This window comes from Nelumbo nucifera, chromosome 3 (genome assembly GCF_055504915.1).
Source record: "Nelumbo nucifera cultivar China Antique chromosome 3, China Antique-T2T, whole genome shotgun sequence".
NCBI classification, from domain to species: domain Eukaryota; kingdom Viridiplantae; phylum Streptophyta; class Magnoliopsida; order Proteales; family Nelumbonaceae; genus Nelumbo; species Nelumbo nucifera.
This window is the reverse complement of record NC_142651.1, coordinates 43,667,097-43,681,096: the sequence shown is the minus strand read 5'-3', so window position 1 is coordinate 43,681,096 and position 14,000 is coordinate 43,667,097. Positions and strand designations below refer to the sequence as shown.

The 14,000-nt window shown below is 34.3% G+C and overlaps 1 protein-coding gene across 5 annotated transcripts; it reads left to right on the top strand.

Annotated features, from left to right (window-relative positions):
* Positions 1–2,610: 2,610 nt before the first annotated feature.
* On the top strand, positions 2,611–12,144 carry LOC104612893 (cadmium-induced protein AS8). 5 transcript variants are annotated; one of them, XM_088902199.1, is made up of 5 exons: positions 2,611–2,770; positions 4,009–4,261; positions 7,478–7,753; positions 8,102–8,180; positions 12,019–12,144. In XM_088902199.1, exons 1-4 carry the CDS (start codon positions 2,753–2,755, stop codon positions 8,155–8,157), a joined length of 603 nt encoding a protein of 200 aa, XP_088758325.1. In that variant the 5' UTR covers positions 2,611–2,752; the 3' UTR covers positions 8,158–8,180; positions 12,019–12,144. The 5 variants fall into 5 exon arrangements, with proteins under 5 accessions (XP_088758325.1, XP_088758326.1, XP_088758327.1 ...); XM_088902200.1 differs by having other exon boundaries at positions 7,478–7,761; positions 8,121–8,180; XM_088902201.1 differs by having other exon boundaries at positions 2,612–2,770; positions 8,121–8,180.
* Positions 12,145–14,000: the final 1,856 nt, after the last annotated feature.

The following is a 14,000-nucleotide window of genomic DNA, read 5'->3' as shown; positions in this document are numbered from 1 at the left end:
AGGAGTTCACTCTAGAAATGGTTTGGTCTATAAATTCCTTGTAGCTAGGATGGTTGTTATTAAAGCTAATACTAGATTTCTCATAACTGATCCTTTGGCCTGAAATAGTCTCAAACATGTTTAGTATATGAACGAGGGTTATATGCAATCATCAACAAAGAGGAGATGAGTAATAGGGGTGCTTGTGCCACAGATCTTAACACCTTCAATCTCTCCATTCACTACTCCTTGTTGGAGTAACTGCGTAAGCATTTCAGTGCCAATGACAAAAGGGTAGGGATAGGGATCACCTTGTCTAAGACCTGACTTTAGCTGAAAATGTTCATGGGTTTTCCCCTCAATTTCGATAAAATAGATCGTTGGCTTGGACATGTCTAAGTTGTATGTACCGTTTGGTGGGAAAGCTTGGACATTAGTGAATTAAATTGCACCATTTGGTGGGAAAGCCCATCTTTTGTAAGACATGAAAAGGAACATATTTTGTCAAAAGCCTTGGACATGTTTAAGTTGTATGTACCGTGTGCCTTTCATTTGAATTCTCATGGTATGAGTGATTTCCCTTAGACTATATTTGGTTTGAAAGAAAAGGTAGGGAAAGGAAGAAAAAGGTAAGAAAACCTATACAAGTTTTATAAAAGTTTCCTTACCTTTCCCTACTTTTTCCTTCAAACCAAACATAGCTTTATTAGATGGAAGTTTGTCCAAAATTTTCCCTTACTCCACCTTGTAAGGGAACCCAACCTGTCATTTTAGTAAAGAGGTTTTCAAATCATTATCCCATATTATTGCCTTAAGCTGCGTTTGGAAGAGGTGTAAAAATACACTGATGACGTTTTACATTGAACCTTAAATATATATGACCATTGTATTTTGAAATCAATGTAAAAAGTGGTTTAAGTTTTATATCGACAAAATCGATGTAATTTTTATATCGATTATCATTGTAAAACTTTAAATGTGATGAGGTTTTACATCTATCATCGACGTAAAACTACACTCCATCCAAACGCACGTAAAACTGAACCAAAGTATAATTTTACGTCAATAATGATTACACTTGTTTACCAAAAGCGTACAAAAGCGAACCAATATAAATTTTATATCGGTTCTTGATTTACGTCACATCCAAATACAGCCTTAACTTCGTAAACACTTGCAACTTATAGAGGAGGGCACTCAATCTTATGGGCCGTCTGTCTCACTTCAGCCATTATCAAACCACCCGTCAATAATTCACTTTCTTATACAATTATGTTATACTTGGACTAAATTGGACCGGACGGCGGTTGAAATGGTGACCTCACGACAACATTTCCATTCATCCTATATAGTAAGAGAATGCAATGTATATTCTAGTCATTTTTAAAAATCTAATTGTATATATATATTTTTCTTTTTTAAAGGGATGTGAATAAAGATGCAAATGGATCAGGTCGGATTCGAATTCAATTTGGCATTGATATGAAGATCTGATCAGACTTGATAGGATTTAATTTGAATTCGAATCCTATCGATAAGTTGGATCTTTGGATTTGATCCGGTCTAACTTGTTTTCTAATTAATAAATTATTAAAAGAAAAGTAAAATATATTAATTTAAATAAAGTAAAAAACAAAAAATGCAAGTATTTTTTAATTATTTTCATCATATATATACATGTATTTTAAAAAATAATAATATAATAAATTTATAAATAAATAAATAAATAACACACACATATATATATATATATATATTTACATTTATAAATATATAAAATATATTGAATTGGATATGGGTGATGATGATATGATCAACCAAATAGGGTCAGATCTCATGTTGGACCATGATCCGATCCATTTACACCCCTAGATGTCACGGGTCTGAATTGACATGGATTTGCCTCAACCCTAACCTGACCCTCCAACGTCCCCACCCGTTGGAGGGTCAGGTTAAAAATTAATTTAAGTTAAAATCTGATTTAATTTAAATTAACTTAATGGATTTTAGGTTAAAATCTGATTTGGCAAAAAAAAAGTTAAAATTCTGATTTATAGATTCTAATTTTCACTCAAGAGGAAAAGTAAAATAAACATGAAACGAAAAATCTAAGTTTTAAGCATATGAATTAAAAGTCTTTTTACCAAAAAAATTACAAGAATACCCTATGTATAAATAGGGGTATCATGAGTCATGACCCATCGGAGCGGATCAACCAAACCCGAATCCGTTTGGGGCAAAAGAATAAATACGTTAACCCATGAACCTGACCCCAATCCGACCATACCGGATTTACCAATTAACCCGATCCAACGCCCAAATAAAAGGTGGAGTGTAAGACGTGAAGAAAACTTACACCGAGTACCCGACCAACCCACCCCAACCCGCCTTGGCCTCAGCTCGGCTGGATTATCCCAAAGTCTTCGGGTCTGGCTGACTTAAACTCGACCCGAGTTATAATTCCCGGAAAAGAAAAGAATCTATAGGCAATCAGCCACAAAAGCCCATAGTATGGAGATGATAACTGTCCATTGGTTTGTTTAGAGTAACTGGGCCCAACTTATCCTGGCCCGAGGCCCGTAGGAGAACAGTACAACTGTCCAAACTGCAAGTAGCTATCAGGGTGATCCATTACGTGAAGAAAAACACTAAAAAGAGCCTTTGAACACTGAACACTGAGGAAGAAGACGAAGAACGAGAAAGAAAGCAAAGAAGGAGGCCAAGGACAAGGGAGAATAGTAGAAAACCAGTTGATGTAGCGTCTTTCTGTCTGATGGTAAATGGAATACCGGTAATTGCTCTTACTTCGATCACGTGTTATTTCACAGCCCCAGCAATCTTTCCTTTGGATTCTATTTCTTAATATGCATTCTTTTTTTTTTTTTCTGTTGTTATTTTGCTTAATTATTTGATTATAGGGGTTTTCGATAATTCTCTGCAATTTTCTAGTTGTTTAGGCACAGAAATTGTGTATATTTGTTGAACTTTAGTTAAGGTTCCCTCTATTTTTTCTTTTATTTTTCTGATGCAGGTATGGTATTTTGATTTTGAGTGTGCTTTGGTTTCTTTTTTAAGTGTTTCTCCCTAGTAGCTCCATACATTCTTGCAATTAAATAGTAGAACTAGCCAAATTTCTATTAGTGTGATCCTTGTCGATTTTTATAATTGTAAAAGAAAAATCAAAACATCTTCTGATATCATGGACATATTCAAACTGTTTTAAGTTCTCTGGGTTCATGAATAATTAAGAGTTTTTTTTTTCTTCTTAAGCAAGGTTGAAAAGTAGGCAGGGCATGATGAATGTAAGTTTGTGTTTGGACAGAGATGTATTATCTAATGGATTTACTTTTCTGAAATAAATCTCCTTTCGAGGTGTTAAGAAAATGACATTACCCTTGCCCTCAAACTTGTTCCTGCTTACTTAGCTGAGCTAGTGTTGGGTTGCGTTGTAAACAATGTTTTCATATTTGTTGTTTTGAATTGTTTGGCTGGATGACTAGGTTTGTGCTTGTATTGTAAAATGCCGGATGATTTGGTTAATGAGATATCGAAAGGAAGCTGTTAGGGATTCTTTATCTTAATTAATGGTCCCCATGTATATACCGAAAGGATACTTTAGACCTTTTGACTGAGACTAGATGAGATTTTAGTTCATAAAAAGAGCACCAGTGGTGTTTGGGAGAACTTGGAATTTGGGGATGTGTTGATGATTATTAAGTATTAGGTTCTAGAGACTAGAGCAAAGAGCTAATCTTTTGTTCCAGGATGAGAACATTGAACTTGCCATGGCTTGGCATTAAAAAAAAATGCCATGGCTTCAGAATGTTTTTTTCCTACTGTACTCTCAATCGTGAGTGATATGGTGTATTTTCTTGTTGAATTCTCATGCATAATGACTTGAATTAAACAATATATATGGAATTTTTCTTGTTATTAATGAAGTCTGATCTTATGCTTATTGCAATTATGGGCTCTTAGGATATTCAACTTTGTTTTATTCAAGGATTGTGACACTGATTTTATCTGCAGCTGCAAATCCATATGATCATAAAAGCGTTATTTAGGAGGTACGGAAGATGGAATCCTGTGCACCCAATATCTGGAGCCTTTTGGGGCATGGGGATTGGCATAGGATGTGGTGTTGGATGGGGTCCCGGCTTTGGCCCTGGGGTGGTTGGCTATGTTGGAGCTGGCTGTGGGGTTGGATTTAGCATTGGCATCACATTGGCTGGTGTTGGAATTGGTCTTCCTGCAAACTTCCTTGTTGAAATTCCTTCTAATGGTACGCTTTTTCATATGATTCATATTAATACAATATTTTACAAATTCTCAAAAAAAAAAAAAAACTCACACGGTTCATGGTTTACTATTGGGCCTTTGGGACTCCTATGGAGATGTATTATTTCTAACATGCATTGAATGGATTATGCTGTTATTGGAATTTTACTTGGAGATGTATACCATTTTCCGATCTTTGTACCCATTGGAATTTTACTTGAAGATTCATAGTCAGGCATTTAATCTTCCTTTATTTTTATAAGACACACTTCTCTCCCACTATCCATCAGCCATCCAATCACCACTTTTGAGTCACCTTCAATGATTAGTTTGTTCATGTTCATATCTCTTACCTGTTGTATAACTTGGAGAACAGCGAAGAGTTCAGCTCTTGTGGAATCCAATTCCAAATGGACTTGAAAAGCTTTCTTTAGTATAGCCTTCTTTATCCCTGAAAACTCCTCCCACTCAAGACAGGACCCAGATTTCCAAAGCTCATTCCATCAAAATTGAACTTACTTAATGAAACCTGCCTTAGGTGGTTCTAGCACCTTTGAACTACTATATTTTTAGAGGACGTTGCTGCCACTTCCCTCCTTTTTATCCAGGTATTATCTACTGAGGATGAGAAAACATCCAAAGATTCGATCCAGTTTATCACCCTAATCATAATACACTCAATTAAATCCTCTCTACTCCTTTCTTGCTCCTTAAAAATTATTGTGCTCTTTTTCTCCCAAATTGCCCAAATGATTGCTGCTGTAGTGCACCTCCACATAATTCTTTCTCGTTTCTTTGGCCACGTGAAGGTTGCCAAGAAAAAAACAAGTCATGTCCACCATAAGAAGACTTTAAACCAAAATAATAAAATGGACTTGACTGTTATTTTATAACTATAGTTTATGATGCTCTTCCAAATTAACATATTTATTGTATCATATGTTAAATGGATCTGGAGGTATACAACATACTTAGTGTTTTCTTAAATATATAAAACCAACATTTTGAACACTATGTGGCACCTTCTTTAAGTGTCTGGATCAATAAACAAATAAAGAAGATAATGTTCACATATATGTAATATGTGTGTTTTATAGTTTGTACAGGTTTACTTGCACGAGACTTAAGCATTAGGTTTCATACCATAACTTCCTAGACCCTTTTAGATGTACTTTTTAAACAGCATTTAGCTTGGAATCCATACACCACACTTGTTTTTAAACAATAGTAAATTCAATCCCTCGTGGAAGTAAATCATCAGAAATTCTGGTTTAGAGCTATTTGATGGTGGACAGATAGGGTCATTTTGGATTTGGTGTTTGACTTTATATGGTGAAGTAATTTTAGTGATTAATGATGAAGAATATAGATGGGGAAAAGTAGACAGTTTTCTGTACACCAAAGAATGAGGAGGAGATTAAGAAGGGAACTCTTGCTGTTAGACCAGTTAGCAAGAAGATGGCAAGAAATAACTGATAAAAAAAAAAAAGATGGCAAGAAATAGATTTCTTAGAAGCTAAGATATTCACATTCCTGTAAGGGTGCTCTACCATGCCAAATACATCAACGTTTAGTGTAAAATTACCATCTGGCACCTTGTCCACATTTGTCATTACCATATCTGAGTAACATAGCTTACAAGAAGAAATTAGAGAGGAAAGAAAGAAATACCTGACTACAACCAGAATTCACTAAACCAAGCTTTTGTTTACCAAACCACATCTTCTAGTTTTCAATTACAACGAACTGTTTATAGACTCATAACTATTTTTTTTTTTTTTTAAGAAAAGGCAACTTGTATTCATACTTCAAAAAAGGGAAGGGCCATGTAAACAAAAAGGCAGGGGCCCAAACAATTAAAATAACAATGCATTTGCACTATATAAAATATCCCTTCCCAAACCAGATGTAGCTAAACTATCTGCCAACTGATTTAGCTCTCTTGGAATCCGTCTGAAGCTACAGTTCAAAGTGGAGGAGATGTCGTGGATTTCAAGAAGGTGAGATAGCTTCCAAGGGGTGGAGTCCCTATACTTGACCCATTTTATAGCATTCTTGGAGTCTAGGAGGGTTAGGAGGTGAATAACCAAGGTATAAATCTAGGAGGGCTAGGATGTTATTTTAGGACCATAGACAGGAATCAGTGAAGTTATAAAAGGTCTCAAGGCTTTAGTCACAAGAATTGCAGATTTGTCCTAGAATAGTGAAAAAGTCAAATTGGAGAAAATAGGATGATTGGAATTTTTCATTGAATTTTTGTATGGGTTTGTCCTAGATGGATGTAAAGGTTGACCAAGTTTGGTATGGTTTAGAGTACATTTTGCACAAAAGGACAACAAACTTTGGGAGGTGGAGAAAATTTGACAATCATGGAATCTAGGTCCCCAGGTGGAATTTTGGGATATTATTTGGAGGTATGAAAGTAACAGGGGGGGTGTGTATTTTTTAGTTTATGATGAAAATAAAAGGAAAAGTTACTTTGATGAAGAACTTGTGTCTATTAATGGCTGTAGTGAATTCTTGAAAGACTAAGAAAGAAAATAGATAGAAAAAGAAGAGAAAAAAAACCCGAAAACACTCAATGGGGTAAAATAGAATATGCTGTCAAATCTCAAATAAACTCATTCATTCATGAATCCACATTTTTTCAGTTCACACATACACATACATCGTAAGGCTGGTCGGTCCTACTAGAATTAGGAAAAACAAAAACTGCAGAGTTTCCACTATCATAAGAAAAGTAACTAACAACTACTTAACCAATGATTATGAAAATCACTCAATGGGGTACAAACAGAATATTCTGTAAAATCTCAATTAAACTCGTTCATTCATCAATCCACGTTTTTTCACTTCACACATACAAATACACTGTAAGGCTGGCTGGTCTTACTAGAATTAGGAAAAACAAAAACTACAGAGTTTCCACTATCATAAGAAAAGTAAATAACTCCTAAACTACTTAACTAATGTTTATGAAATTTTAAACACAAACAAACTATGAGTAGACAAATCAAGAAACTGGACTGGACCCTATAGTAATGCATAAAATGATCAAAATATCTGTACCATCTAAAAATACAAAAGATACATAAATTTTTCAAAGGATTCCAGTTTTATATTCTTTGCTCCTGCATCACATCAGCACATATTATATGGATGATGGACTTTTTCCTTTGTTGTGCTCCTGAACTTGACTCTCTCTCTCTCTCTCTTCCAGTTTTTGTGGCAACTAGAGCCTGTGCATTGGAGATTGCCAGATCCAACCTTCTTCTTTCCATGCGAAATGCTGTAGAGGATGGTTGGAACCATGTTGCTCCACATGTTTATGATTTGAAGAGGGGAGCCAGTGGAAAGCTGTCCGGCTTTAAGCATATAAATTCCATGGACCATGGTGCCAACTTCCCTGTAATGAACAATGAAATTTCTTGCCATGTTAGATCTATGTTGGACAATGTTGGAGCATTGAGAGATCGCTGCTTGAGCCCTCACAAAGGTATAGAAGTAAGCCCCTAATTTCTTTTTTCTTTTAGGAGATCAGTAATATCATTTATAGTGGAAAGTATTCTTTATGCCTTGGAATTTATCAAAAAAAAATCTTTATGCTTTGGATGGATCATAATTATGGATAAATCACAGAAGCCTTTTCATTTAATATCTAAACGTCTTTTTTAACTGTTCTACTTTTGAGTTGTCCAAATGAACACCAGAAGGTCCGGAACAGAAATCTTGAGGCTTAACCAAACCAGTTTCTTATCACTGCAACTCATCTATTTCAAAAATTAGTGTTTAGCAATGATCAATCTGATTTAATCACCTCAATTAAAACTTTAACTTTTAATAGTGGACATTGCACTGTATAGAGGGGGATCAATGATGGAAGGAGATTCATGTAGCTGACAGCCTAACACCATATAGTTGAGGCAAGGCTTTTTTGACTTGTTAAGTTGAATTGGAAGCTTTTTTTTTTTTTTTTTTTTGAGAGGCTAAATATCAAAATAAGTTTTGTGAAGTTTTTTATCTGATGGTTTTTATTTCATTTATTATTACTATTGTTGTCGTTGTCGTTGTTGTTGTTATTATTATTAGTAGTAGTAGTAGTAGTATTGTTATTATTATTTACTTTCTTTCTTTTCTTTGATCATTTCTAAGTTATTCATTTAGTGTTCTATATTAACTCTAAATTTATACGGATCTACTTGTAAGGCATAAGTCCTAGGAACTTGTGATGCACTTGGTTTGATTTCTGGATTAAAAATTGGGTTTATTGTAGTTTTGCCTTTAATCTCAGTATTGATAGCTAACAAACTATATGTAAGCTATAACACCCAAACGGTTATATGTGCCTATCATACTAATGTTTGATACAATATGTGCCTGATACAACAAAGGATACTGCATGGATACTTATTACAGTATGTTTTGTAGCATTAGTACTCTTAAAATATGTAAAATGATACATCTTAACAAATCATAGTACAAGTGTATAACTAATCTCTATAAATTATTAGTTTAACTAAATTTGGCAGGTGACAAATGGCACTTAACTTCAAATGATATTAGTATAATAGACAGCACACCTTTTTTTCGATAATTATAGACAGCATACCTTTTTATTTACTTTTCTTAAAAAAAAAACTTTTTACCACAAGATATAACCAAAATGTTCAGGATCTCATGTATATTAAACTAGTGTACATAATAAAAACATGTGGGAAAAACATGTATACTTTTTTCCTTTAGGTATGTTCTTTAAACTGCTTCTATATTCTCCTTTTTTTAGCGATAGAGTTCTTTTAATTGTGTTGGAAATCAAAGAAAATAAAATTAAGATTTGTGTGGTGTTGAGAGATATACTGTATTTGGTTGTATTTGTAATATTGATAAGTTATGGGGACCTATATGTATTTATGTTAGAAAAAGGGGCTTATGTGTAATTCTAATGTATTTTGGTCTTTTGCTTATTTAAGCAAGTGGTTGTGTGAGTGAGGAAGAGAGTAAGAGTGTGTGTGTGTGTGAGAGAGAGAGAGAGAGAGAGAGTTGTATCTCTTGTTCTCATAGTGGATATGTTTCCTCTCCTCCTGTGGATGTAGGATACCAAGTCGAACCACATTAAACCTTAGTGTTTCTCTATTTCTTCTTCTTGTTTCTTCCTTGAGTTGTTATTCTATTTTATGTTGGTTGACATGGTATCAGAGCTATTTTATGTTGTTTAACATGTGGGATACCATTTAGGACCAAAAAAAAAGACAGTCAAAATTTCTTGAACTTGAATGTATCTTACATTTGCCTAATTGTTGCACCTTTGAAGTTTGAACCTGGAAGAATGTAAATTTGACAGTCAGTTCTTGTTTGTTTGCAGCAGTCGGTACTTCTACTTGCTTTACTTATTGGAAATGACTGTTGAAATCTTATGCCTTTTACACTATTTCCTAAAATCAGCATCATAATCATTAAACAGCTAACCTGAGTTGGGCATTGCCCGGGTCTGTATTAGACATGTTGCATGACCGGCAGATTCAAGGAATAGCAGCTATTCCTTGGACAATCTGATGTGAAAGGAATAGCAGAATTTTCAAAGCTAAGGCAAAACCTCTAGAGGAACTCTTTAATATAGTTGTTGGCAGAGTTGGGTCCTGGGCCTCAGTCTCTAAGAACATCTCTCTGACCACCCCATTGCATTCTCTGTATCATGCTGACCTTGTACTGATGTGATGTTTGTTGTTTGTGTTGGGGGATCTTAAGTTTAGAGCTTTCTCCAGTGGTGTGTTGTATCATTACTTCTTTTCATCAATAAAATTTACTCATCTTTCTTAAAAAATAAAATAAAATCTAAGCCTTGTCCCAACTATACAGGGTCAGCTACATGAATCCCACCATTCCATCCTCTTCAGTACCATAGTCATTGCTAAATTGTGAGCCCTTAAATCATTTCTCAGTTCTCATTCCTTCAATCCATGTTGTTTTTTTCCCTGCTCCCCTAGCTCTTCTAGCCCCTTCAACATGTAATAGATTACTTCTTATTGGTGCTGTAGATGGTCTTCTTTGCACATGCCCAAACCATTTTAGTCTATTTTCTCTCATTTTATGACCTATTAGAGCTACTCCTAGGATGTAATTTGTGGTTTTTTAATAAATCTTTCTTTTATGTTACTATCAAAAAAAAAAAAAATAGAGTTACTCCTAGGTTCCTCCAAAGTTCATTTATGATCCTATCCTTTCTAGTTTTCCAGTTCATCCATCTCCACATTCATATCTCCACCACACTAATTTTATGCACACATTGTTTCTTGATTTCCCAACACTATGTACAACATTACAACACTGTATAACTGTTTTATATGGTTTTCCTTTTAGTCTGAGCGGTATTACCCTATCACATAAGACTCTGTATGCACCTCTCTATTTTGCCCATCCTGCTCTAATTTTTCACTCATCATTAATATTATCAGAGGCTTGACGTTATATGAAAGTACAAGGGTCTATCAGAAGAAATTTATCAAAAAAAAAAAGGGTCTATCACAAGAAATAGTACAGGGAAATTAAGTGTCATGCCCCCATGGTACAGAGGCGATCTTTGTAGTTTACCCAAGAAGAAAGATAGCAATATGGTATGATAGAAACAAATAAGAATATGTCAGACAGTGCTTTATAATGTTATATTCTCATGATCATCATTATGGGTCATGGCTTCTCTATTTAACAGGATGTAATCAAAATAGCGTTGGCTGCTAATTATAATAGAAAGTTGTCCAAAAGTTAGAGAAATTGGCTATTCATTGCCAAAGTCTTCAATGGAGATGTTGCCTATGCAAGTAAACATGCGTTGAATAGTTGATTTGCTTAGATGTTAATTTGGATATTGGACACTGGATGAACTGTGTTGGCTTAAAGTGTTTATATGTTAATTTGGCATGCATTGATTGGTTATGTAACTCTTGGTTCATAAAAGACTAACCGATGGCCTACTAGATGAGCAAATCAATTAGTCATCAGGCCATTTGTATATGATGGAAAATGATTGTAAACAAATAAAAAGGATATTACAAACTGTGTACAAATGTGAAGATCCTGCAGGAAAACCTGGATGATAATATATTTGAATTACTTTAACTGAATAAAACCTTAACCCAACTATCAGAATCAGCATTTGAATTACGATTATAAGAGTTCATTAATATGTTTGAATTACTATTAATTTGGTAAGGATGACTTCTCAAATGTGGGTTTTAAATTTTAAACAAAATAAAACAAATACATTAAATTTTGTACATAGAAAAATTGTGTGCCATACCCAGGGACCACATTGTAAAAGCCTTGCTGCAAGAGTTTATAATGAGCATGTAGAGTGTTGTCAGCTCAATGCTTTTATGTTGTCCCCTCCAATCCTATCTTTTGAATTTACATTTTTTTTTCTTTATTTTCACGATAATAAGGTTTTTCAATTATGTTAACTAGTGTAAGGGCATGCTGGCAAGTAAAGGGTAAAGATACTGAAGTTAACTTTTATAACCTGCACCAAAGCCAAGTATCCACTTTATATAGTATAGATGATATATTTTAGTGATGCTTTCTAAGTGTTAAGAGATGCTATATTATTAGTTTCAGTAGTCTTTTTTTCCCCTCTATCCTTCCCAAACAAATCCCTCCAACACCAGCCTGTTCATTTCACAGGTCGATGTTATTAAGGTTCTAAATTTATGTTTCTATCTATACCGACTAACAAGAAATTTTCTAATGCATCTCTTGGTGTTTTTGCAGGTTTGAAAGATTAGTGTCATGGAGGACTAATGTAACCATCAAACAAGTAGTAATTGTAAAAATTCTCTTTGGGCCAAGGTTTCGGCCCCTTGCTTCAATAAAATTTCCTTTTATCCAGAGTAAAAACTCTTACCCATTCACAAGAAAATTGATGAAATGGAAGATGCTTGTTATAAGGGTATATAATCCAAAAAAAAAAGATGATTGTTTTCTTTAGGATTTTTGGGAAGAAAATGGTACTGCTTGAAAGATTTCTAGAGTCGAATCATACCAAGAAAGTTGCTTGATTTATCATTTTTGTTTATGGGAAATGATCGACTGAGCTGATCGTTTGCGTTCATCCTTACATGTGCAAGTCAGAAACTAGGGGTGCCAATTGGACTTGATTTGGTCCAATTCGATGTCCAATATGAGTCCATTACATATGGACCACGTCCAATCCAATCTGATGAATACTCTGGACCATTTTGGACCAGTTCAATTCAATGTCTGTACCATCCAATCTGTTTAAATTGGTTTTAATTTAGTTTGGTCCCAACCCAAACCTGGTTCATTGACATATGTATTTTTATCTTCTATCAATGAATCAGATATTGGTTCAATCTGACCCTATGCAATATATATTCATTACTGATGGACCAGGTCCAATCCAATCAAATACTTTTGAACTCTTAAGTTTGGGCTGGTCCAATTCAATGTCTTATTGGTTCGTCCAATCTGTCCAAATTGATTTGATTTGGACAGAGTCCAACTCAAAACCATTGACACCCCTATCAGGAACCTAGTACCCAAAAGAATAGGCGAAACTTGAAAGGTTTTATTTTGCCTTTTCTTTTACAAAAAAAAAAAAATCTTTTAGGCTGTTCTTAGGTTTGATAAATTACTTAACAACTTTCCCTCTATTCTGTTTATCTCTTATTTTGAAATTCTGTAAGAACTTTGTCTCAACGTTAAGACCCTTTCTTTTCCTTTTTCTTCTTCCTAGTTGGTTTCTATGCTACTGGTTTTAGGTTGTTAAGATGTCTTTTTTTTGCTATTATTTTTGCACCCAACAAAACAGCTTGCCTACCATTATCAAATATCAATATAATGCAATGCACCAAACTAATTTGTCAAGATCTAGGTTATATTTGGTACCATTGCTGTTTCTTCATGAAACATTTGGGGTTAATCAATAGAAAGTGGTGTTAAAATATGAGTTGTCATGTCATATTATCGGAAACATTTTGGAAGTTTTTTGTGGAAATCCAAAAAGAAAGGAAGAAAGAAACTGAAATCAATAAAAAAACAATTCAAAAAAGGAGAAGCAATGGGGATTAAAAGAAACAGGGGAAGAGAGGAAACAATAAAAAAAGATGTATAGAAAGAGGCACTTTGAAAATAAAGAAAGGAACAATAATTGGAAATCTTTTTTGGGAGTGCAGATGCTTCAACAAGTACACAGAATAACTTGGAGTGGAGGTAAAAATCAGGAAAAAACAAAAAAAAAAAATTAAAGGTCAATTCAGATAGTTGTATTATAAGTTTTTCTCTATTTTCAAATAAGTGGGTTAGGGGTTTTGTCCCGCAACAGAACCCAAGGGCCAAATGAGGATTATGAGCTGAAACTATCAAGGATTAGGATCCTCTTTGACAGTTCGTGCCTTGAAAGAGATCAAAACAAAAGAAAAACCTGAAATACTTTTTTTGATGGAGACAAAGACAAAATTAATTGTAGAAAGAAATTAGATTTTCTTAAAATATGGGAATGTTGGGGAGTTGATGTTAGTGGGCTGAGTGGGGGTTTAGCCTTGTCTTGGACTATTGACATAAACTTAAAACTCTTTATGTGGACTGTAAATTTATTCATGTCAGAATCCATGATGGCAACAAAGGCAATTGGTATTGCTCCTTCATCTATGGGGAGCCAGAAAAAAAAAAAAGAAAAAAGAAAAAAGAAAAAATGGCTACTTTTTTTATTAAAATGGAAAAGTTTGGGAGAA

Excerpts from the sequence above, each read along its gene's own strand:
- LOC104612893 (XM_088902199.1), top strand. Across the intron at positions 4,262-7,477 it reads TGTTGAAATTCCTTCTAATG|TTTTTGTGGCAACTAGAGCC; the intron begins GTACGCTTTTTC and ends TCTCTCTTCCAG. Across the intron at positions 7,754-8,101 it reads CTGCTTGAGCCCTCACAAAG|TGGACATTGCACTGTATAGA; the intron begins GTATAGAAGTAA and ends AACTTTTAATAG.